General features: G+C 30.2%; 6 protein-coding genes and 2 long non-coding RNA genes across 12 annotated transcripts; 4 read left to right on the forward strand and 4 right to left on the reverse strand.

Moving 5' to 3' along the window:
• On the forward strand, positions 1-2,007 carry Ctu1 (Cytosolic thiouridylase subunit 1). The gene is made up of 5 exons (XM_035094483.1): positions 1-90; positions 646-726; positions 810-1,041; positions 1,129-1,436; positions 1,510-2,007. The coding sequence occupies exons 2-5, from the start codon at positions 679-681 to the stop codon at positions 1,930-1,932; spliced, it is 1,011 nt and encodes a 336-aa protein (XP_034950374.1). The 5' UTR covers positions 1-90; positions 646-678; the 3' UTR covers positions 1,933-2,007.
• Positions 1,775-3,524, reverse strand: Mul1 (Mitochondrial E3 ubiquitin protein ligase 1). 2 transcript variants are annotated; one of them, XM_035094482.1, is made up of 5 exons: positions 3,186-3,524; positions 2,921-3,126; positions 2,658-2,842; positions 2,041-2,585; positions 1,775-1,912 (listed from the first exon to the last, which is right to left on the reverse strand). In XM_035094482.1, exons 1-4 carry the CDS (start codon positions 3,288-3,290, stop codon positions 2,053-2,055), a joined length of 1,029 nt encoding a protein of 342 aa, XP_034950373.1. In that variant the 5' UTR covers positions 3,291-3,524; the 3' UTR covers positions 1,775-1,912; positions 2,041-2,052. The 2 variants fall into 2 exon arrangements, with proteins under 2 accessions (XP_034950373.1, XP_034950372.1); XM_035094481.1 differs by lacking the exon at positions 1,775-1,912 and having other exon boundaries at positions 1,950-2,585.
• Positions 3,525-3,714: 190 nt separating this feature from the next.
• On the reverse strand, positions 3,715-10,723 carry LOC118073670 (uncharacterized). The gene is made up of 3 exons (XM_035094326.1): positions 10,308-10,723; positions 5,312-5,446; positions 3,715-4,747 (listed from the first exon to the last, which is right to left on the reverse strand). The coding sequence occupies exons 1-3, from the start codon at positions 10,381-10,383 to the stop codon at positions 4,401-4,403; spliced, it is 558 nt and encodes a 185-aa protein (XP_034950217.1). The 5' UTR covers positions 10,384-10,723; the 3' UTR covers positions 3,715-4,400.
• LOC118073671 (uncharacterized) lies at positions 4,394-7,213 on the forward strand. Of its 2 annotated transcripts, XR_004691127.1 has the most exons (5): positions 4,394-4,532; positions 4,606-4,799; positions 5,923-6,301; positions 6,380-6,543; positions 6,626-7,213. It is a non-coding gene; the product is annotated as an uncharacterized lncRNA (long non-coding RNA). The 2 variants fall into 2 exon arrangements; XR_004691126.1 differs by having other exon boundaries at positions 5,923-6,543.
• LOC118073672 (uncharacterized) lies at positions 8,765-10,452 on the forward strand. Its single transcript, XR_004691128.1, has 4 exons — positions 8,765-8,924; positions 9,761-9,946; positions 10,054-10,217; positions 10,317-10,452. It is a non-coding gene; the product is annotated as an uncharacterized lncRNA (long non-coding RNA).
• Positions 10,724-15,523: 4,800 nt separating the features above from the next.
• LOC118073716 (actin-binding protein IPP-like) lies at positions 15,524-19,489 on the reverse strand. The gene is made up of 6 exons (XM_035094399.1): positions 19,250-19,489; positions 18,926-19,025; positions 18,154-18,739; positions 17,901-18,066; positions 16,685-17,599; positions 15,524-16,584 (listed from the first exon to the last, which is right to left on the reverse strand). Exons 2-6 carry the CDS (start codon positions 18,993-18,995, stop codon positions 16,348-16,350), a joined length of 1,974 nt encoding a protein of 657 aa, XP_034950290.1. The 5' UTR covers positions 18,996-19,025; positions 19,250-19,489; the 3' UTR covers positions 15,524-16,347.
• Positions 19,490-19,673: 184 nt separating this feature from the next.
• Positions 19,674-21,912, forward strand: LOC118073717 (protein CNPPD1). The gene is made up of 5 exons (XM_035094400.1): positions 19,674-19,862; positions 19,952-20,048; positions 20,133-20,338; positions 20,422-20,550; positions 21,053-21,912. Exons 1-5 carry the CDS (start codon positions 19,818-19,820, stop codon positions 21,758-21,760), a joined length of 1,185 nt encoding a protein of 394 aa, XP_034950291.1. The 5' UTR covers positions 19,674-19,817; the 3' UTR covers positions 21,761-21,912.
• A 32-nt stretch (positions 21,913-21,944) lies between these two features.
• LOC118073720 (transmembrane protein 65) lies at positions 21,945-24,531 on the reverse strand. 3 transcript variants are annotated; one of them, XM_035094406.1, is made up of 7 exons: positions 24,432-24,531; positions 23,952-24,347; positions 23,382-23,402; positions 22,863-22,904; positions 22,723-22,790; positions 22,458-22,661; positions 21,945-22,386 (listed from the first exon to the last, which is right to left on the reverse strand). In XM_035094406.1, the coding sequence occupies exons 2-7, from the start codon at positions 24,280-24,282 to the stop codon at positions 22,288-22,290; spliced, it is 765 nt and encodes a 254-aa protein (XP_034950297.1). In that variant the 5' UTR covers positions 24,283-24,347; positions 24,432-24,531; the 3' UTR covers positions 21,945-22,287. The 3 variants fall into 3 exon arrangements, with proteins under 3 accessions (XP_034950297.1, XP_034950296.1, XP_034950295.1); XM_035094405.1 differs by lacking the exon at positions 23,382-23,402 and adding an exon at positions 23,610-23,735 and having other exon boundaries at positions 21,947-22,386; positions 22,863-22,895; XM_035094404.1 differs by lacking the exon at positions 23,382-23,402 and adding an exon at positions 23,610-23,735 and having other exon boundaries at positions 21,950-22,386.
• Positions 24,532-24,542: the final 11 nt, after the last annotated feature.

A 24,542-nucleotide genomic window follows, 5' to 3' on the forward strand; every position in this document is an offset into this window, starting at 1 on the left:
TCTAGCTTAACTCCAAAAGCCAACATGATTCTTTTTCAAGTGTCTGTTCCAATCAGCTTAGAAAAGGAAATAGCCAGCAATCACTCAGTGGTAATCGGTCACTATTCCACTCTTTACGTCTCTACTCATGTGCTCTTGCAAAATACAATATTTGTCATACAAAAATCTTACTGGTAGTGAGTTATGTATTTTATTAATAATATCGATATTTCGTTATCTAACATTATAATTTGGGTATGAAAAGCATGAATTTAGGCTTATCAAAAAACTTGAATGTGATAACGAAATATTTGTCTTATCACTTTTTTGCTCTCTGGGGGGTAATAAGATTATGTATCTTAACGGATTTACTTAAGGATCAAATGTCGAAGATATAACCTTTACGGAAAAATACTTAATCAGAAAATAGATAAGATCATGACTATTTTTTGTGGTCAAAATAATTTTAAATTTTGCGGTTTAAATTTACGCGCTTTTCGCTTTATCATCATCATGTGATTATTCTTCAACACTATTGGTTATTCGTTTTATATATTAACCAATCACAATAATATTTATTATATGGTACATCTCACATGTGGTCAACATTTGTTCGGAAAAAACATTATTAAAAATTGTATAAACATTGAAATTTTATCTATCAAGATAATTAAAAATAACACTGGACAATAAATTAATATGACTATTAAATGTTCAACTGAGTGTGGAAATAATGCAATTCTTAAAGTAAGTAATTATAATAGAATATAGTTTATAATTTATTCAACTTAATAATTACAATGATTCTAACCTATAAATTGAATTGTCAGAGACCAAAAACAGGTGATGCCCTGTGCAAAGAATGTTTTTTTCATGCATTCGAAACAGAAATTCATTACACAATAGTAAATGGTAAATTATTTAAACCTGGATATAAAATAGCAATCGGAGCATCTGGTGGAAAAGACTCCACAGTTTTAGCTTATGTATTAAAAACACTGAATGAGAGATATAATTATGGACTTGATTTATTTCTTCTTTCAATTGATGAAGGGATTACTGGTAATAGTGACATTCTCTTATTAAACATTGTTACTACCGTATTAAGATCATTCAAATTAAATTTAAATCTATTTCTAATATTTATAGGGTACAGAGATGACAGCTTAAAAACTGTACAACAAAATCGAGATGATTATGAGATGCCTTTGAAAATTCTTTCTTATAAAGATTTGTATGGATGGACTATGGATGAGATTGTTAAACAAATCGGCCGTAAAAATAATTGTACATTTTGTGGAGTATTTCGACGACAGGCTTTAGATAGAGGAGCAGCTCTTCTTGGTGTTGATTGCATCGCTACAGGTCATAACGCTGATGATATTGCAGAGACGGTGTTGATGAATATTCTTCGAGGAGATATAGCAAGGTTACAGAGATGTACATCTATCATTACGGTAAGATAAGCTAGAAATTAATTAATTACTATTTTAATTAAATTTAAGATTAATTGCATTTTTTGTTCATTAGTCAGGGCAAGACACGATAATGCGATGCAAACCACTCAAGTACACATATGAAAAAGAGATAGTGATGTATGCTTATTTCAAAAAATTGGTTTATTTTTCAACGGAGTGTATTTTTGCACCCAATGCTTACCGAGGGCATGCGAGGACATTTTTAAAGGATCTTGAGAAGGTACGACCGTCTTCTGTCATTGACATTATCCACTCAGGTGAAAGATTTCAAGTTAAAGAATCAGTTAAGACACCGACGAGAAGAAATTGCAGTCGATGTGGTTTTGTTTCAAGTCAAGAAGTTTGTAAAGCTTGTGTTTTGCTTGAAGGTCTTAATCGTGGTTTACCCAAGTTAGGAATTGGTAAATCGCAAAAAGCATTGCAACTAGTTACTTCGGAATATCTCCCAGAAAAGTCTAAATTAGTAGAAATTTAGTATTAATTAAAATAATATTTAAATAATATATATTTTTATTTTGTATAAATATAATATATTTTTATGTCAAAGCCATCTAATGTTCATGATGCAATTGCAACAACTCACTTTTTAAATTTATTAAATTATATAAGCAGGAGCTTTTTGTTCGATAATACCACGACAACCTGGGCAATATTGTCCAATATTGTCAGCGCAGTCTTCACAAAGACAGACATGTCCACATGGAAGAAGAATAATTTCTCGTGGGTTTACTTTGCACACTACACATAATTGATCATCCCGAAGTTCATTATCTCTCACTCTTTGTCTTCGTTCTCTCCTCGATCCTTCTTGGCTTTGTCTAATTTCTTGCATTAATTTTTCTTCTTCTCGGTCTTTCCAATAACGTCGAGTAACAAGTCCGCCTATAGCTAAACCAATGATACCGAATACTATGCATAACCATTTATACATCCTTTGTTTTTCATCTAATTTTCTTAACAATGTACTAACAGACATTGTAGTAAGATAAAATGGAGCTCCATTCATTGGTGATTGAAGGGTAAGATAATTTGATTTATCAGTAGATTGTGATAATTGTCCAATTCCTGTTAATTTTACACCTTCTCGTAGCATTTCCTCAGTAGATTGTAAACCTCTCTGTCGAATGCCTTAAAAAAATTGATAAGATTATTGTCAGATTTCTTTAATTAGTTTTCGTGAAATTTTTATTATTTTTATACCTGTGAAAAAGCCCCATATATGATCAGCAATAGACGGAGCACTAGGCTTGAACTCATCGGATATAATATCCATGTCAAGTATTTCTGCAGACAATGCATCAATTACTTCCACCTTGTGAGGTCCATTTTGCAAGGCAAAAGGCACTGTATTGTAAACTTCATGTATCGTCCTCTCTTGATCTGACCTAGATATTAAAATCTATAAATACATGATAAAATATTTCTTTATTAGATACTTATTTTTAACTTCATCAATACTTTACCAAAATCCAGCAGTTGTTCTGGCTACCACATGTTCTCTGACAGTCAAACGTTGAATGACACCAGTAATTGAAGAATTATTTACACCACAAAGTGGTTTACCAAGAGATTTAACAGTTCCTTTGATAGCTACATAGTTTATTATACCATTAGGACTAGCTCGAACAATGTCATTTAAGTTAGTACCAACTTCATGAAGTTCTGTGCTCTAAAATGTTTCCTGATATTTAATAAGATTCTAGGATAGTTTATCATAAATACTCTCACCTTAACAGCTTTTATTGCATACTGACAATGGAAATATTGTTTTAAACAGATTCCTAAAATAATACTATCAATACCAAGAGCTAAAATTTCACCTAAATACTCCATTTTTAGGTTAGAATTAATAATTTAGGTTATGTTGTGGTTGTTTAAATTGAATGTTTTACGTAAAATTTTGAATGGCATCGATTTGATATATTGTCCATTTTATTGTAAGTTAATCGTAAACATTTGCGTAAAAATAAAAATATTAATAATTGTTTTATATGTTCATTTTGGAATTTTTCTGTGTGTATAAAACTTTGTTATATACTGTGTACTTTGTTCACTATCACCATTACAAATTTTTCACCTAATTATACATATATACATATATGCCTATATGTATATATATTTTATATACATATATGTTATCTCGTTTATCAAATTAATCACATTATAATGTTTTTTAGTAATTGAGGAATAAGGAAATCATTAAAAAGGAGTAAAAACAATTTGACGTTTTTTTAAAAATAAATTATTTAAAGAATCATTCTCTTTTCATTGGCTTTATTTATAAAAAGTATAAAAAATAAATAGATAATAATTATATGAACAATTAATTGACATTTTTTAAAAGTACATTCTCTCAAAACATATGCAATTGGTAATATCACATCATTCATGCCTCTTAATTCCATTTAAAATATTACTATTCAATTGGTTTCTTATGTATATATTTTTTAGCAGTTTCCATGGCAGTCAAGTAATCTTTATAATTGGGCACAATTGAAGATGTTTGTAAAGCCCAGATTGAGGCCAAATGAGGGGTCGTACATCTTTGGTTTTTTTACTACACTCTCATGACTTGGCTTAGAAGAACGATTTTTGACAGTGCAATACTTTTGTTGTTGTTATCTTATCACTTTACATATAAGTACAGTTATTATTTTATCTACATTGTTCATTAACATAACAAGTTGGTTTAACAATTCTGTTACTCAATTGACGATGGAGAGTGCGTTACAGTCATATAAAAACACTATCAGACGAATCGTATATATAGATATATATATTTATTTGATAGAAAAGCCAGAAGTCATTGTTGATTGACCAAAACGGAATAATTGTATCACGTACGAAGCGTGACAGCTTTCCAAATAGCCCTGACAATCAAAGCTTCATGGTCTTTAGAGGTTCATCCATTTTGACTTGGTCCAAGCACCGTTTTAGAGTATCTTACGCTAGTGTTGGTTGTGCTGTACCTTGAAGTGGAACTGAGATAACATAAATATTCATCTTTTCACCAGACGTCTTGTCTATTAGGTCACCGTAGTTAACAGAGTCATAGGGAGGTGGTGCAAATAAATGGTAAGGTGGTGGTGGTGTCTCCGTGACTCCACGACTAGAATTAACTGTTTCACCATGACGTTGTGTTCCGTAGGGAGTGTTTAAAGGTCGAGCACTGCGACGACAACACCATTCGGAACAACTAACAATGAGGAAGAAGGCTACTAAACCACCAAACGATCCAATATACCAAACTATCGACCATGGGTCTAGTGGACTATGTTTTTCTATGTCTTCTGAAACAAACATTAAAATTTATTATTAATATTGCTGATTACTTGAACAAAGGTATACATTCATTGCGTAGTTTTTCTGTCTTTTTGCGTAGATATAAAAAAAAAGCCCTGACCTCGGATCATGTGTAAGAAAAGCAACTGATTGGATAGAAAAACACTTGAAAAAGAAGTAGGAACAGGTTTTTGTGTGATAAAAAAAAATACTGATAGTAGAGAAGAGGTAGTAATGGTATTTATTCAAAAATAATACGTGTGTAGAAAATTTATTTGCTTTCTGGTTGGTGAGCAAAGTTTAAAAATAGTCGAAATGGCTGGTCTCGGCCAATTATATACTTCAAACCAGTTTTTGCAATCGGGACCTGGTGGATATACAAGCCGGTCACGTTGAACAACTATCCAAGATCTGAACGACAGCGTTCTGATTTGATCTTGTTTTGTATCATTTTTTCAGGGTATTTAATTTTAAATATAAATATCATGATGAAATCTATCATCAAAGCAGTCATTTACTCATATTGTATTCTGCAATTAAGGAAAAAAGATGATTTGATCATAGTTACTTACCTAAATCGTTATCATCGTCTTTACTTCCATTGTTATTGCCTACGTCTAATTCTTCAAGTGCTGACTCAAACTCTACGCCAACTTTACGTGGTTCTTTTTCAACAAGATCATCTCTTTTGTTTGCTACTTTACTTTCTGAAATGATAATAAAAAATTAAATTAAACTGTGACAAAAAGAAGAAATTTTCGTTTATATTCTCGATTGTTCGATCATGTAATATAATTTATTATTCCTTAGTCATGTTTTTTGATCAATTTATCACTTAGATTATGTTTAATGTAAACAGTAATTTCCAACAAATTCGTAGAATAATATGACAATAATTGATTATTTATTTTTTCTTTAAATTTTTTCATGAATCATTGATGGACATCAAGTTTCGTAGAATGTTAGACTAAGTCACGTAGTTTTATTTTAATTGACGTTTTATGTGATTTTAGAAAGCTTATTCGTCATGCTCAATGAGATATTGATTATAAAATATAATTACATGATAACTTAATCCATAGGATCAAGTAGAGTTAAAAATAAAATTATTTTAAAAATTGGCGTTAATAATACAAAAATATATATTAAGAAATTGTTAATTATCGATCTTGACCTGTTTTAGGGAGAAAGAACGAGAAATACCTACTTAGTCTGTATTACGTAATCGTGTTCTCTACCGATTACCTTACTAAGCACTACATGGCACGTGTGTAGTAGCTACAAGTCACGTAGTCAAGTTAGCGCAATCGAATCGACGACAATGAAGGGAAAAAGAAAAGATAACGGATGTGCTAATATTTCAGCTAATCTTTTTCATATTTACATTTTCACCATATTTTAAGTAATAATTCTCATTGTTCATTACAAAAATATTTTTCATATTTTCTTATTTACTAATATCGGTTTTAATAAAATATTTTTCAACTCCAAAATAGAATCATAATTTAATTTTTTTATTTTTAGTTTTGAAATTGTCTTTTCCAACGCTGGAATAAAATAGTGTAAGAAATAAATAATATTTGTTTTTAAAAAAGAATAACTAATTAGATGGAAGAAAATATTTTTTTATTAATTACAAGGATCTCAAGAAGAAGATACAACGATTTTGCGACGCAAAAAAATCTGACGCGACATGATGATTGCTGCAGAGACTACTAATGTTCATTTATGTTAATAATTTGGATATCACACCAAGTGAGAATCGACTAGTGGGAATGATGATGACGAAAGTGTCAAGGCAAATGTAACTATCCTTCTACTTATACATAAGTATATGAATCACACACTTACGATCATTTATATAAATTTTATGGATTTTTCATCAGATGATGTAAAATTGATGATGAAACTGTCCAGAATTTTAGTCTCACCAATTTTGCAAATACATTCAATCGGGTGAACAGCTTATTGGATTTATTTGATCTACCTGATTCATCATATGAGAAGGTTAAATGTAATGAGCATAAAACATAGGAAATTTGGTTGACATAAGAAGAGAAAATTACACACACCTACGAAAATGATATAAAACTTATTTGATGTTAAAAGTATAAAGTATTTTTTTGATTATTTGTAGAATATAAATTGATGAAAAATATAAAATAATAAGTAAAATATTATTTAATAACTTCTCAAAGTTCATAAATGAGTGATGAAATGATCTAAGAATTACTGTGGACTTCCTCGTATGTGCTCATTTTATTATTCATTGTACTTCGTATTTTCATTGCCAATTAATAGACCTACTTACATATATTCTTGTAAGAATCATAGACATTGTTTACATCAGCAAACTGACCTAGCAATTTTCTCTATATGGTATTGTTTCCAATATTGTTACAATATATTCTTAATAATATTGTATTGTTCTAGGCAAGATGCCAAAGTGAATATACCTTCTTTTTACTTGTTTTTTTTTTCATCAACTAAATACTTCTACTAAATGAAACATATTTTTCTTAATTTATTTTATACATTATGAATTAAATATTAAATAGAAATTAATTGAGAACATAAATTAAGTTAATTTTAAAAAAAATTTCTTATAAAATTTCAATTATAGTTTTTTAAACACAAATAAATAATTTTTCCCATAAATAGTTGATTTTTGCTTCCATTTAATACATCGTAGAGATTGAGAATATGTTTTTCGTGATAAGAATAAAGCGTTGACGTGTAGGAATTATTAAATTGATGTATATAATTTTAAATATATTCTGAATGTTGGTTTAAAAAGATATACATTGCTGATAATTCAAGCTATGATTAAATTAAACTTATATATTTTTTCTTAATTGACTGATGTTTTGTTTTAATATACCCGACCAAAAATAAAATACTTCTGTATTAAAGTGATGATTGATTAAAATTATTGGAAAAAGGTAGTTGTTTCGAGTTATGATATAATAAAAATAGTTTTTGTGTGAATTTAACTATACTGACGACTTTTATAATTAGTTATTGTGCACAATCTGTCTTTCAATTAATTTTAATACTATTAGTGAAATTGAAATGATGACATTTAAAAAAAAATTCATCAAATTTAAATGACATAAATTAATTTTAGTAATAAATATATATCTAAATCGATAATAGTTTTGAATTTTGCAAAAAAACACATTTATCTTCAAGAGCATGATTATCAAAAACCCTTCAGTTTTTTCTAGAACTTTTAGAACTTATCAGTTGTTACATCAATACAGTTTAAATAGTTATTTTTATCTATTATTTGATACTAATAAAAGAATCTTTAAAGAACAATTTTAGTTAGTAGAATTATCTATTGTTTCAAAAGAATGTTAAAAAATGGACTCATGATGTTTTATCACGTGTATCAGGAATTTGGAAACACCTAAATTAATATGCCACATCATCAAGGTATTCCACCTAACTATGGAAAGATAATTTTTAATTACACTTATTAAATATTGACAGTAGATTATTTTATTTATTTTTCAAGGTTTCATGATGTTAAAAATACACGGCTATGTGTAAAAATGCGTTGTAATATGAAGAATAAAACAGTCTGTAAATGATGTGCAAAAGGAGCAAGAAGATGAGGAAAAAGAAGAGCTGACGAGTGTCCAAGATAAAGGAGTAAAGAGGTGAAAAAATAAGGGAGCATATTAGAATAAAAAGAAGATTGGTCAAGTACTGCTTGAAAAGTTAGTAGCAAAATCTTTGTGGTCACATACTTGATGGAAACAAGAGAGTGAACATGAAAAAAAAAGGAACAAGAATAAGAATACGGGAATACAAAGAATATATAAGACAACGATCCTTCATGGATTGGTGACCTCTTTCCTTACAGCTGAAGGATGATCTAAAGAGACCAATTAGAAACTGTTGAAGAACATTGTAAACGGATTAAGAAGTACGTCCCATAGGTATTTGTTGATTTTTTTTCTAATCTTTCTGTTGATGCATTGTATTTTTCTTTTTTTTTATATCCCTCTTGATGCAAACTCTGCACAATAACCAACGACCTACATAAAAGAAACGTTGGCTTGTCGCCAAACTTACATATAATACGGCGTCGTTAACGGATACTAGCGGACAATTAAGCGAACCAAATCGATCACAAGAGGAAGGAAGAAGAACGGAGATGCGGCATTTAAGTTCTTCGTAAGGATCTTCATGAGTTCTCAATTTCTTTCTTATTCTTTATGATTCGCTTTTATACATATATATTAAATGAAGAATACGATTGTGGATTTAGAGGTGGTAGTTTCGAGCAAGTGAAGTAAAATGAATTAGAATCGATTTCTTCAAGATTAGTCACGAATTCATTATTCGTTTTTGTTAATTCATTTTTTTATTTCCAGTATTTTTCCTTTTCATCTCTATTTTTCCAATTGTCGAACGTCAAAAAACGCCGTTTTGGCAAGAGAATATCATGTTGGCAAACCACAAGTAATATCTTGGCTGTGTTAATCTTTAAATATGAAAAAAAGTCGAGAAAAATGTGCAAATATAGAGAGAATATTTTTTTTATTTTCATTATTATTTATGTAATTTAGTACATTTTTTTTATTGTCCACCAAGTTTTGTTGTATATATGATTAATGTATTATAATCATCGTCAATCTAAATGGTCTAATCAAAGTGTCGTTAAGCTCATGGAGCTAAAATAGGTAAAAAGAATTGAAAAAACCACATGCGCGTGCGTCATGTCAAATGAGTCGGCGTTGAAAATTACGCGCGAAGCTGTTTAATACTTTGACTGTCCCTCGAACATTATCAAAGCCCTATAAGATATCTGTATATATATATATATGTATATATATTCATATATATAAATTATATGTACAGAATGATGTATGATATCCATTAAAATATTTTATTGATTGAGGACAGTCAAAGATGTTTCAATGCTTCATTCAATCAAATACAACGAATGCTAAATGGATCATATTTATCCTTCAACTATAACTAAACATTTACTTCTTATTATTTTTCAGATTTTTTGGGTTCAAAAATAATCTATAGACAAGGAATTTTTTCAAGTAATCTTATAAGCTACATATCTACCGTCCCGATATGACGTTATCAGGAACACTTGATCACCAAAGAAGGTTAACAGGAATTCCCAATTTAGCTGTGCACAAATGATAAATACATGTACGCCAAAGAAAAACTTGAACAAAGTAAATAATCAGTAGCAAGATAGCTCATTTTTATATCAACTTGTAATAAATTCAAATGGCTTGACAATATGACCGGCGTGAAAACTTATGACGATCTTATATGTTAGGTCTAAGGTCGGCATTTTTATTCAGATAACATTTGAATAATCAATCTACAACTTGCTGATGCTTATATAAAATCAGATGAATATCTTGTTTGATTGAATACTAGATAAACAAGTGGATAAATTTGCCGATTAACTATAAATAAACACGCATCAAAAAGAGAAATGTAAGTGTAATTGTTGTATAGATATCTGATGAAGTTTATTTACATTAAAGATAAACAATTATAAACATTTATTTAAAATTGTATTATTACCTGGCATAGGTGTTGCAGTTGAAGTAATAAGAAGAGTGACAATAACTATAAGACACGATGTAGCCACGAAAATCATCGTAAAGTCTGATGTTTTTGTACTTAGGTTATTTGTATTAATGCAAAATAAAACTTAAAAGTTTAATGACTTGGTGCACTTCACTGTCATCATCTTTTCAAGTAATGTATGAATAAATTTCGGGATAAATCCCGTATTGATATTATGAATCTGTGTGAAAAGTTTTCAAGACACTCATCTTTGAAACAACTTAAGAGTAATCAGTTAAAAAGTAGTCTTGTTATTAAAAATGCTCTGATAATGAGAATGCACTCGTGGTTAAAGAAGCGGCTGACTGAGCCTACTGGCTCTCTCCTTCGCGACTTCTCGGCTAGCCAACGGTGAACTGTTCGTGTCTCTGCCTTGGGCATCGTAATATACATAAAGTCGCGAGATAAGCCACCAGTGCAGCCAGCCAGAGAGGTAGAGCGAGGTAAAATCCTAACCCCACCACTGGGATTCCCTCTCTGCTCTCTGGTCTGGTCTCGATCTCACTCACTCACTCATCGTGCCACAAAAAAAGAAGAGACGTTTCGCACTCCACAGAATATCTGACACTCCTCCAGCACGTCTACGTACTCCCTTCGTCTCTGGGTGACTTCCTGTCACACACAAAGAATGGTTTCGAATCGCGGTATCAATTTTTATAGCCTCTCTTTATGGAAAATATCGAATTTTTGTGAAACTTTTAGGTCAGTGTAACGAACGATTGTTTAGATTTTGATCCAATAAATTTTCATTTTGTTCATCTATTTTTTAGTTAATAGTGTGTATATTATTTTTAAAACGAAACATTTTTCATGGATCATCATATTACGAAATCTAGTTGGCATGATTGATGTCAGGATAAAAAGCAGGAAAATAGAATATAAAGGAATGTGGTTTATGAAAGCCATGTTCAAATATGAGAAAAGCTCGAGAAATCGTGAGCGGCCGCAGGCCAAAGGGGTTGGAGTTTAGATGCGGTTCAACCAAGAAGTGGATGTTGTGGTTTCTCGATCAGACGCGGTCTAGCTAACGTTATTGCCAGCCCCCTTGGCACACTTCACCTCTTCACATCTCTTTGCTCTCTTTGGTAAATTGTTGTCTCTCCGGACAAACATCGTAATCGTTACCAAAGTCAGGAGCTAACTTGTGATTTGCTGTTCCCACGTGCACCATATAAGCTAAGCTGTACTCATGTTACTTTACTTGTCTTATTTCTCCCGGTTCTTTCATTTAAAGTAAAAAGAAAAAACAAAAAATTAATTGTTAATTAAACAATGCAGTATCAGTTACAAATAATGACTAAGACTCTAACTACCAGACAATGTTTGACATGCTTTCGCTAACCGCGGATAACAAGCTACTACCAGAATGCACAACTAACGAGCAGTCTCCTCTTTCTTAAGAAAATACCGACCAACCCCCTTGCGCGCTCACCCTTCGTCCTGTAACCATCACATCACAGATACGAGGCCTTGAAGACATTTCATTTAATATCTTTTTTTGCTAAAAAATAAAATACTTAAATCTTTACTATAATATCAATGGTTTTCATACATTTTTCATTGTACACTAAATGTATTTTATATATCTATATTTTTTATCATCATTCTTCACTATCACCATAAAAAAATATTGAAACATGCTTGAGTGATAAGAGAAAAGCTTGAAAATATCATTAAAGTGATTTTTTATCTATGAGTAAATTTAAAGTCTATAAATAGATATTCGATAGATTATTTTATTTCCTTAAGCTTTGGAATATAATATATACAAGAAGTGCAGATAATTAATGTGCATCAGAGCACATATATCATATCCGTAAGTTGAATATTGGAGACGTACGCTGCACTCTCTGAATGGCGCATTTAGAAGCGTGTTTTGTATACCTAATGTTATGAGAATGCATTGCAAACATCATGTTTCTCTCCTACTCCATTACATCTTTTATACAAATGTATGTCTGCCAGTAGATGTATTGTTTTCCAAACGGCACCATGTAAGATTCACATTACCACGTGACGAATCATAAGTAAATATTTTTCATTGACTTTTTTAATGAAAAAAGAATTATCTGCAATGTATATAGCAGAAGTAAGATAATATGTAAGAAGATGGATAAAAAAGTACTATTGAAATGAAACATTGCAACAGTCATTCATGAATTATTAACCCAGAAAAAGAAGACCAACAAGTGGATGTGAACAAAAAAACTTTAAATGTGTTTGTGAGAAACAAAAAGAGCTCGAGGTAAAATTGGATAGATATAAAATTTGAGAAAAATTAACAACATTATTTTCTACTTTAAATATTTATTACTTACAAACAAAATATTGTATAAAGAAATGAATAATGATGTTTTAAAAGACAACAAATTTAATATTTTTCATTTTTACAATTATTCATAGAAACTATTCAATTATTAATATAAATAATCATTAATTTATAGATTAAACTAGGGATAAAGAAAATGAAATGATAAAATAAAATTTATAAATATCCAATTTTCTCAAGTACTATATCTTGGTTCAGGTTTTTTACTAATGAGTTGAACTCCAAATTCAGTCAAGTTAACTCGTCTAATTGGCTAAAATTTAATTATAGATCAATAAAATCTAAACGAAATAATGATAAAAATGCAAGAATGATGACAGATAATGTAATATGACAATGAAGATACATAGTTAGATATACACTGCGTATATTTGATCGTTAAGTAATAACATGAGGATGCTAAAAGCGGCGCTAAGGCGTGTTTTGTTTGCTCGATGAGCTGAGCAAATGAACGGCAAACAGAGTGAATAGAGAGCCAAGAGATGGGGGAGAGATATGTATATGTGTCTGTATGTGATGTTGAACATGGTATAAAAAGCATCCTCTTGACTAGTATTTTTTCCCTTATATGCTTATTCACTAACATTCTTAATTTAGTTATTATCTCATATTAAAATGTACACAATATTCTGCTATGTATACCCCAACTAAGGTTTATTTAGCAAAGAAAGAATATACCAATACACTTATATCTTATAAAATCACGTTATAAACAAATTTATGAGTCCTGCAGACTGAAAGCCATATCCATAGCTTTCTCAGCCTGAAAAACGGTACTCCAATAACTCTGAATTTAAAAGTCTAGCTTGAAAATGAGCGAGGAAACTTTGTAACGAGAAACGATGGGGTTGTAGGTTTCGAAGTAAAGGGAAAAATGTCGCATCTCTACATTTTCTCTAGGCGCTATTTTTCGCTTATTTTAAAAATCTGTTGAAAAACTTGTCTTGGACCTATAAAAAATGCAAATAGTCATTCAACTAAATAACGAATCACGTGATAGAGCGCACATAAAGTGATAAAGATAACTTATAAAACTGTCAAGGGTTCATGCTTGTCACTTCCTTGACGTGACTGACCCGCGAGAGACTAAAGGAATACGAACTGTAACCTATAAATCTGTATATATATCAACATCTTCAGATATATACAAGTCAGTAATAAATTGCTTTCTCTCTCTCTCTCTCTCTCTCTCTCTCTCTCTCTCTCTCTCTGTTCAACCTCTTATCCCATTTCTCTACTCACGAAACGGATCTTAATAGCACTTCCCAATATAGTACTCCTTACTAATCGATCAGATTCCTTATTGCCCTCACAGTACTCTTGATCACCTTCATACTTGCTTATACCCTATTAATATTATTATTATTATCATTATTATTTTTAATCATTTCGATAAAATTCTATATTGAATTATTTGAGAAAAATATCTCGAAGGTAAGCGATAGCGTCTACTTATACATTTCATTATCGCGTTGTTGTTCCGGTGTTATGTATTTATAATGTCTCCAACGTATCTTAAAAAAAAAAGTCAAGCCGGAAGATTATTGTGTATTAAGATATGAAAATTCAATAACTGTATCAACTTTATTATTAATGTCATGCTATCGTGATTAATGCTATGATACATCCATACTTTTATTTGTTTTTAGTATATTTGATCATTGAACAACGCACTTACTCTCAAGGGCTAGACCTCGTACATTCTTAGACTTAACATTGCAACGATTCATTCACATATTGCAATGTTGAAACTTTTTCCTTCGTCTTATGAAAAAAATTGTAGTTGTGATGTTGTTAAGTTGAACAAAAACTATTTCCGGATGATGATAGAAATTAATTTTTCATCTTCCCTTAAGATTTATCAATTCTTAATCACTATTTAATAAAGTGATAGAGATAATGATTCTTCATTGAAAGATGACTTTTTATAATTACGTAATAAATACATATATAATCTTTGATTGAAATCTTATAAAACACTAGGTAATACTTGTTATTTACTCAGTGAATGTTTTATAAGTCTATACTATTAAAATATATATTACCATTTTTACATTTATCTTTGTATTTCTCTGATAGTTATTCTTGCAATCAGAAAATCGATGAAGATACAGAAAGAAATACCGGTTGATTTTTTCAATAATCATTTTCGAAAAATTAAAAAATTTTTTTGATATGATGTTGAAGTAGTTGTATTAATATGTTATAATATATTATATATTCTTATATTATATATATTATAATATATATAATATAAGAAAACAAATAAACCATAATTTATATTCCTAAAGTAAACTGAAAAAGTGTCGTGGAATATTTTTATTTCACATCTAAAAAAACTAATGCGATTACAACAAAGCTGATACAACTATTACAATTGTATATTTTATGAATCTTATTGAAAGCATTATATCTCTTCGTAGAATAATTTGGCAGCAATATCATCAATTTGGATATTTAAACAATAAAGGAGCTCAAACTAATACTACAACATCCCTTGAAGAATGTATAAAACTAAAACAGGATAAGATTATGTGGCTCAATGCAATTTTACTGAAACTTTAAGTTTTACATCAGAAAACTTTGTGACTGTTAGACTAGTTAGACTGTCACAAAAGCTGCGAAAAGGAACAAAAAATTAAATTTATAAAAATTTTACAAGATTGCAGTAAAAATACTACTTAGTTATAAGATATATATAAAAAGTGAATTTTTCTGAAAGATAAAGATAAAATAATTCAAAAATGAATGAGGGTTACATTTTCAAAAATTACAAAGAAAAATCAATAAATACACTTTTTTACAATAATTTTAATATGATTTTTCATGTTTATTTATTTATTTTTATTTAATATGCATTTTGGAAAAATTATTTATTTATCGTTAAATTTAGTGGCTTGTATTGTAGTGTAAAACGTCCATAGCCCTGTATAATACATATAACATAATTTATTTATAATACAATTCGATTTATTATTTTGAAGATTGCCTGAGTTATTTGCAAAGCTATTTGCCGGTTTTCATCATATTTTTAAACTGTCCAATATTTTTAATTCAATTTTAAAATTTAAGAAAAAATTCTAATGTGATTTGACCTAAATTATTTAGAGTATCAATGAGCATTTACAAGTGCAATTCCATTAGTTGCGTTGTAATGATGCTGTACAATAGCGCATAAACTCCAGAATCGGCATCATGTTTTTCTTTGGATGGATAAGTTACCTAAATAATTTTTCACAGTTAAATAATTGATAGTGACATAATACTTACAACGATCAAGGATATGATTTAATAATTGTTATTGTTATTATGAACAGTAATAATAATAATAATTCTTTATTTAAAAAAAACAGATCAATAAAGGCCATTGATTCATGATTAATATTAAAAAAATTTTGTAGTCATTGAATGACTACAATAATTAGAGAGTATATTTGATAGATTTCTAGTAAATCTGTAAATCTCACACATTTAGATTAAAAATTTATAAATCTTCATTGAATTATCACAAATAGGAATGATTCAATCATCGTCATTCATTCTATTATTTTAGAATTTTTACAAAAAAGTAATAGAATAAACAACAGCAAGAAAGAGACAATCAAGTACGCTATATTGAAGCATGGTCAATGATGTTTAGTTTGATGTATGAAAATCACATCAAGATCAGAAAGGTGCAATTATTGCCGCAGCTTCTCCACGACTTGTCGGGAGCGATGCACATTCATTCCATTTATTTGAGACAGGATCATAACTCTCAACGGTAGAGATAGTTATTTGGGTACGGTAAAAATTAATTTCTCGCGATTGATCACCACCAATCACATAAAGACGACCGTCAGCAGCTGCTACAGCCGGATAAGAACGTCCCATATTCATTGGAGCAACAGCCGTCCACTTGTTCTATAATTATAATTAAAATGAAATTTGATGATATTTTACAGGTGTACAAATGTATCAAAGAAATTTTTCTTACACGATAAAAATTTTAACAAAGCTTTACCTTTTCAAATGAATATTTTTCTACAGACGTCAATACTTCTTGATTTTTATTCATACCACCAACGACGTAAATATGTCCATCCAATATTGTAATTCCCATTTGCGAGCGTGGAGTTAACATAGGTGCAAGATAATTCCACTCTCTTGTTACAGGATTATAACTCATAACATCCTGTCTATGTCGACTGTCATGCGTACAACCACCAACAATATAAATTAATCCTTCGTACGCAACGACTCCCATACTGAAGCGTGGCTCAGGAAGTTCGCCATGAAGGCTCCAAGTGTTAGAAATAGGATCATAAGTCTCAATAGTACCACCAATGTCTTCTCCAACCCATCCACCAAAAGCGTAGAGACAATTATCCAACTCGCAGAGACCAAATTCACATCTAGGTTCAATCATGCAAGCAATTGACGTCCAAACATTATCTCGTGGATCATAACATTCTCCATTAGCTATTATACATGACTCTAGCTCTCCACCAACAACATAAACCTTTCCGTCAAGAAGAGCCACACCCGGTAATATTCTACCTATCCCAATAGGTGCTACTTCACTCCACTGTCCGGTAAATGTGTCATATTTTTCAATCGTGTCATATGTGCTTTCAGCATCTCGTGCCCAAGTATCAGCTGTATATTCTCGTTTTGACCCTCCAATCACTAAAATATTTTTCTTTGCACACAATCTCGGCTGTGCACGTAATGGTACAAGGCATCCTTTATTCGATACTAAGTCTTTTTGAATAGATCGAAGAGCAACAATTAAACTTGCATCTTTACACTCTAAAATCACTGATTCTAAACGGGTTGAAGAACACAAACGAAGTCTGATATGACCGAGAATTTCAAAAACATAACATCGTCTTGCAGTGATGTCATGTGTGATCCAGTTATAGGCAGCTTGGAAGACCTATATTGAGAATAGTCGTTGAGTATAAAGTTTAAAAGATTTCAAATATAATAGAAAGGAAATTTGCTTGAAGTAGCTAGTATAAAAATAACCTTGTTTAAAATATTCTGATAAAATAGGTTGAGATGAAAATATTTTTTACAAAGATAACTTTTGATTTAATACTTTATCCTATTTGCAATTATTTACAACGAATTAGTTTCTATAACAATTTATAATATCGATTCAAAGTTTTATTGTTCTAAGGTTATTTTTATAGGACTACTGTGTTCGTTAATCAATAATTCTACCACTAGTTTACCTGAAATTCAGTATCAACATGAATGTATTCACTACTGAGAAAATGAACGATATAATCTTTTGGCAGATCTAAAAACTCTTCTTCTTGTGAAACTTGAGGAAAATTGACTTCGATAAAGCGTAGGGCAGTCTCCATTAGATCTAATCGATTATGTGCTTCTGCGAATCTAAATAATTAACAAATTATCTCATTAATTTTATTATTTATCGTAATTAATGAGTTATTTAATTAAAGTTCTAATAAATAGATTTACCTATAAATTCCTAAAGCATTGGAATAATGCAACTGCTGTTGTAAGTAGCTAATACAACCCGTAACAACTTCATTTAATTCCAGCATATCTGCAGCAGCAAAGAGCTCTTGAACATTGTCTTGTGTAATATCAACGTTGCCAGTATAAATGAAATCAACCAGCATAGATAAAATATTTGCCGAAATTGCGTGGATTTCTACTAACTCTTGTTGTTCTTCAACAAGGCCACCCGTAAACATAGCATTGAAATAGGCACTACCTGCAGCTAGTACAGATTTGTGTGCTCTAATAATACTATCACCAGCAATTAGGCCTACATCACTGAATTGATTTTTTAATCGTTGATCATTAAGATTTCTCAAGACTTTTGAGGCATACTGCCCTGATCCAAACACTGTATTGGCAATATCAGAGCTTTTTCTTAACGACTGGTATTCATCCAAAGGATAAACTTCAGTCGGAACATCACTGTGTTGTCTCATAGTTTGAGATGTAAAGCCCATACTTTGAGAATTGTGGCCACTTTTAAGTGGTTGAACTCTATTATCGGCCATGAAACCATCCAATTGTCCTTTATCCACAGCACCTGTAATTGAATTTAATTACATTCATTCATATATAACCCTGTATCTTTCGTTACAAATCCAACAAATAAACCGAGCATATTATTGAGCTGTTGTCATTAAAAAGACACTCAAGATACATATTTTTATCATCTTGTTTATAAATAATCAAAGACATGCTTGACTGAAATAATGACATATTTACTCACGGCATATACGAGAAAGCATCTTATAGACGCTATGAAACGATTTTGAATCATTTTTCCCTTTAAAACGCATCACTACTATTTCATCCTGTCCACCTTTGCACTGTAAACATTAACAATAATCAATTGTTTGTCTTAACATAAGGTCTTTCCAATTATATTTCTTTAAAGAAATCAATTTTTTCTTTGACATATGTCAAATAATTTATTCACATCATGAAGTTAGCTGAAGTTCGCATTTTCATACTTGCGTAACTTTAATCTCTCTATTTATAAATATATATCATCATTTATTTCAATTAAATTTAGATTAGAGTACAAAATTACCTGTTTTTTGTATTCTCCATTAATTAGTTCAATTGAAGATTATGAGTTCAATAAATGTCACTTTACACTATGAGAACTATACATTATTAAATGTCTTGAAATGAACTTAATATTAGTTATTAATTTGATATAAAAGAATAAAATGAATACTTTTGATTCAATAATTATTTCATTGTAATTAACACTTACAAATGTTAATACATCAATGAGTTAACACTTGTCATATTTTAATTGCTTTTCTGATGAACAGATGATTGATGAAGAACATTCAACTAGAGCCATCTGATAGTGAAATATGAAAATTGACCTGTTTACATACATTATACATATAAAAAATGATTTTATTCTGTTGGTATACCTGCTAACAGACTTTTTTTTTGTTTTAATTGTTGGTATAATTATTGTTCACCTGTTTCCTGTTTCATGTTTTATTATTTTTGGCTAAATAAAGTCAGTTGTGTTTGACTTCATTTATTTTGGTATATAGTACAACGGTGTAGTATTGTTGAGAATTATTTTATAAATAAAAATTTTTGAGTTTAACAAATATATAAAAATTTTGTATGAAATGACGAAATTATTTAAAAGTCAAAAAATTGCTGAAAAAATGAAGGTTAGTTTCAGATGTTCACGTTTTCATTTTTTATTTTATTATTTAATTTTTTTATTATGTTACTTACTAATCAGGGTATTATTTTACAGACAATCGAAGATCATGATACATTTCTTAATCGAATAAATAAATCACTTTACTATTCTAAACTACCCACGACTGATCGTCTTAGCCTGCCTGTTACTGGTATGTTATAATTTTGAAATCTGTGTCAATTTCTTCATTTATAAAATAATCGCATAATAATTCGTATATCCCTTATTGTATCAGAATTTGCGGCTGAACTGTTTTCTGAAGTAAAAAATGGATGTAGTTTGGAACGGTTGGATGTTGATGAAGCAAGTAGAATCTCAAGAAATGCGTGTGTATCACCTTGTTCTTTCGTTTTGGCTTTACTCTATTTAGAAAGACTAAAAGATTGCAATCCTGAGTATTTATACAAAGTTGCTCCCTCTGAACTCTTTCTTGTATCTTTGGTGAGAAAATATATCAGTTACTATTTGTCATAAATACATTTGCAAAAAATGGTTTAAATTTATTATATTTATTCTTTTTAAAGATGGTAGCCAGCAAGTTTTTAAATGATGATGGTGAAGAAGATGAAGTCATTAATGGTCAATGGGCTGCATCTGGAAATATAACTTCTACACAAATGAACCGCATAGAAAAGGAATTTCTCCATGCCATTGTAATTTTAATTTTATAATTTCTATTTTTTTTTTTCACTTCCCAGTGCAAAGTTATTGTAATAGATCCGATTTTGTGAATTCCAAATTTTGGTATATCTCCACGTTTCGAGATATTTAGAGTCGAATGCAACAGTTTTTAAGTGGATGTCTGTGTGTAAGCACGTTCGGACTTATTTTTCGTCTCAATTATCTCGCGGACAAAAAATGGGATTAACGTGAACGAATTGAATTCAACACATAATTACGCAACTTAAAACTGATCAGGTTTTAAGCAAAATTGGTCCAGCCAATTTTTGTACTGAATTTAAAAACCAAAAAAAAGTCAATTAACTGAATTTCGCAATTTATAAATTATATTGGTGATTTTTATGATAAATATAACGTACGGCATTTTCATTCTTTTCACTAGGAAGTTAGTCATGTAGACCCGGCGGGTCGCACCTAGATTGCTTGTTTATATTTTTAATTTTATTTGTATTAATTATTCGTTTAATTTTTCAGAATTGGTCAATTTATGTGCATGATGAGGAATTTTGGAATCGATTGAAAAAATTAGAAGAATGTATAGCTTATAAAGAAGCTCGAAAACGTGGTTGGTTTTCTTATGCAGAACTCAGCTGTTTGATGAAAATAATTGATCTTACTGCGTTAGTACGAACTGTTTTAAGCATTTCATCAATTTGTGTACTAACTTATGCAGCCGGAATTATGACACTCTTGGGTTCTGCTTTAATAACTAGTCATATTCCTGGCACATCGTTAGCACCTAAACAACACCTGATCCAATCTGATGATACGATTAATATGAGACTGACATCTTCTGAAATATCTTTAGAAGATAATGAATATTTATTAGTAACTGATGTACAAAATAATTTGACATGTAACACATGTAATTGGGAAAAACCAACGAGTCTATCGGAAAATATTAGTTGGCAATGGCTATCTACAATGATGACTTGGATACCAAAATACCCCGAACTTTATGATGATATATATACGAGGTCAAAGGTGAAGAAAGAAGTAATTCAAAATTTAACTCCTTTTATAACAAATAGTCAAATATCATTACGGGATCGTTTCGAATGGGAAAATATAGTGCTTCAAATCAACTGGCATGATATGGAAATAAATTTGAAGTATCCTCAGGGTAACTGGAAATATTATGTAGATTACATAACAAAAATATCCGTAGGTCATCAACATTGAACTCAATTTCAGTAATAACCAACGAAATTTTATCTTTAATCAACGTAGATAAACATAAAAAAGTATATATTTTTTCTACTAACTTCTACCTCATATATAACTATTCTTAAATTAACACAATTTTTTTCAATAAATGATTTTAATATTCTGACTATGATGTTATTTCATTTCACATATAATTGGTCCTTAATAATTTATTTTAGTTCATTTATTTAGTTGCTAATGTAATATTATTGAACATTCTATTGCACTAATTATAATTTATCACATAAACATTGGAGGAATAATTTATGTGTTAATTAAAAAAATTTACTATATAAAGAGAGTATTGAAAATTCTTGAAATCTTAAAATCTCTAATCTTAAAAAACAATATTTCTATATACATTAAGTCATAAACCAATGTCATGAATATTTATGTCGTTTATCCATGAGGCTATTTAAAAAATGATAAATTATAAAAAACAATTGATTTCATATAGAGTCTATGAACAATTAAAAATCTACAAGTACTGCCTCAAGATTTAATTATTTATCTTTATCTTTATCTTCTTTGGGCTCCTGATGAAGAAAAAGTAATGGTGTCATTCCTAATATACATCCTATTATCACACCAATTACTCGACCCTACAAATTAATAAAATTGCTTTAAATGAAACAAAAAATAAAACTTTCGCATCAAAAAATTAGTTACGTACAAGATTCGCAGCTCTCCTGGATTGAGGTAAGTCAAGCTGAACTGGAGTAAGCGTAATCCGAGGCAGTCCTATTTTCTGAGATAATCTTTCTACATAATTTGCTAATCCTATCCCTAAGACGTCAGAAATAGTATTCCCGAGTGCTGCTGCTGCCATTGTTGATAAAGTCATGAATGAACCCAGTATCACTTCAATGTGTTCACCCTGTGAATCAGTGTAACTTGATCATTATCAAGGAGTAACAAAAATATAAACTTATACTCACAGCTATTATCATGATGAAGTTGTCAAGAAAACCGAATCCAATGAAAGGAATGGCATTGCTAATAAAAACTAAAAGAAAATAGAGACGATTAAAATGAAGAAAGTAACAAGATTAAGTTAATTAAAAATACAATTTCTTACCCAAAATTAAATCACGCCGTCGGGGTTGAGGAACTGTTTCCGCTAAAGGAATGAAATTAAAATAGATAAGTAAAGTTGCCTATTTGTGAACTAAATCAATATTGATAAGCATAATGATATTGAAATATTTAGTAAGCCATACAGAGTGAGCTTCAAATTCAACATTCTCAACATATTTAATGGCAGACTTACAGAATAGATTGTCCGTGTGAAAGGTAAAGCAAAAAGGAGACAGCCTGTGTCAGTAAGATTATAGGTTTAAGTATATTGAATAAAAAAAATAAAAAAAAAGAATAGTTAATGTTCAAGTGCCCAGTAGCTTGGAATGGAGGGCAGAGAGAGAATTGATACACAGTGTGTCCAATAAAATTCGGCAAGCTGTGTAGACACGTAGGTTTAGTACGTAAAGCATGTTTTAGATTATTATTAGATAGCACATGAAGTAAATGAGCGAATGAAGACGTTAGTACACATTGAAAGGTGAATAATATAAATGAATATTCTTGCATGCGAGCTTACGCTGTTGGTTCCATTGATCCGCTTGAAGCACAATTATAAGTATTTGTTAGTACTGAACATAAAACTTTCAGAAATCTAATCTATTATGAGTATTAAATGAATGTTAATATCTCCAACAGTGAAGCAAAAGAAATTTTTAATATGAGCCGACACCCTCATTGCCTCCACTCGAAGCTGAAAGGGATTATTGGTGTTTTTGCACACCAAGTATTAAAACACTCTTCGTACCATATTTTTTCATTAACCAGTCATCAGGTACAGCACAATAGCTCCCTGTAGGATCCACTTCACCCAGTGAAGGCACACTGCTTGGACGACCGAACTTACTTCTCCATCGAAATGCGGCCAATTGACCTGTAGGATCACTATTATAAAAGACATTCCCTATTGTTTATTATTTTTCAATTGCGTTGACACAGCAGTCGAGTCATAACTAATGATTTAATTCATTAAATTACATCATCACTAGAAAAACTCATACTGTACATATATCATCTAACCAAAGTATAAATCAACGTGGTAATAAACAATTGTATTTTTCGAGAAAAAATTTAAAATAATGTTTCTTACCTTGATATTCGGCTTTAATTATTTGTGATTGATAGTCTTGAAGAGTTGCTACTAACATTTCGCGTTCTTCAGACGTAAGCCTCATTGCCAATTCCTTAGCTTTTTGTTTAGAAAAACTATCAGGATGTGAACCTGCTCTAGCAGCAGTGCCATACTTTTTTTTGGTAAAATTAACAACATTATTATCTATTTTTGTGAAAAATCTTATTGGACAATTACGAATATTTATCATATGGCCGGATAGTTTGCTGTAACATGTCAGCTTGTTCCCTAATTGAAGAATACAGGATTTGAGGTTTGTTTGACAAAGCACTGATAATGATGTACACATTTTTGGAGATTATAATCAATTTCAAAAACTAATCAATACCATAATCTAGTAATAGTTGTAATAAGCTAAAAAAATTAAAATAATAGTTATTTTATTCTTTTATTAATATGGAAATTTAGTGAATTTATAAAATAATGAGAATGAAATACCTCCCCAAGGAGCAGCAATACTAGAACTAAACGGTGATGAACAGCAGGGAGCAGGACTGCACACAAATATCGATAATTCCGTATTTCTGTTGACGTCATACCGAGTAGTGT

Source organism: Chelonus insularis, unplaced genomic scaffold (assembly GCF_013357705.1).
Source record: "Chelonus insularis isolate UGA/USDA-ARS -01 unplaced genomic scaffold, ASM1335770v1 scaffold_362_pilon, whole genome shotgun sequence".
Taxonomy (NCBI): Eukaryota; Metazoa; Arthropoda; class Insecta; order Hymenoptera; family Braconidae; genus Chelonus; species Chelonus insularis.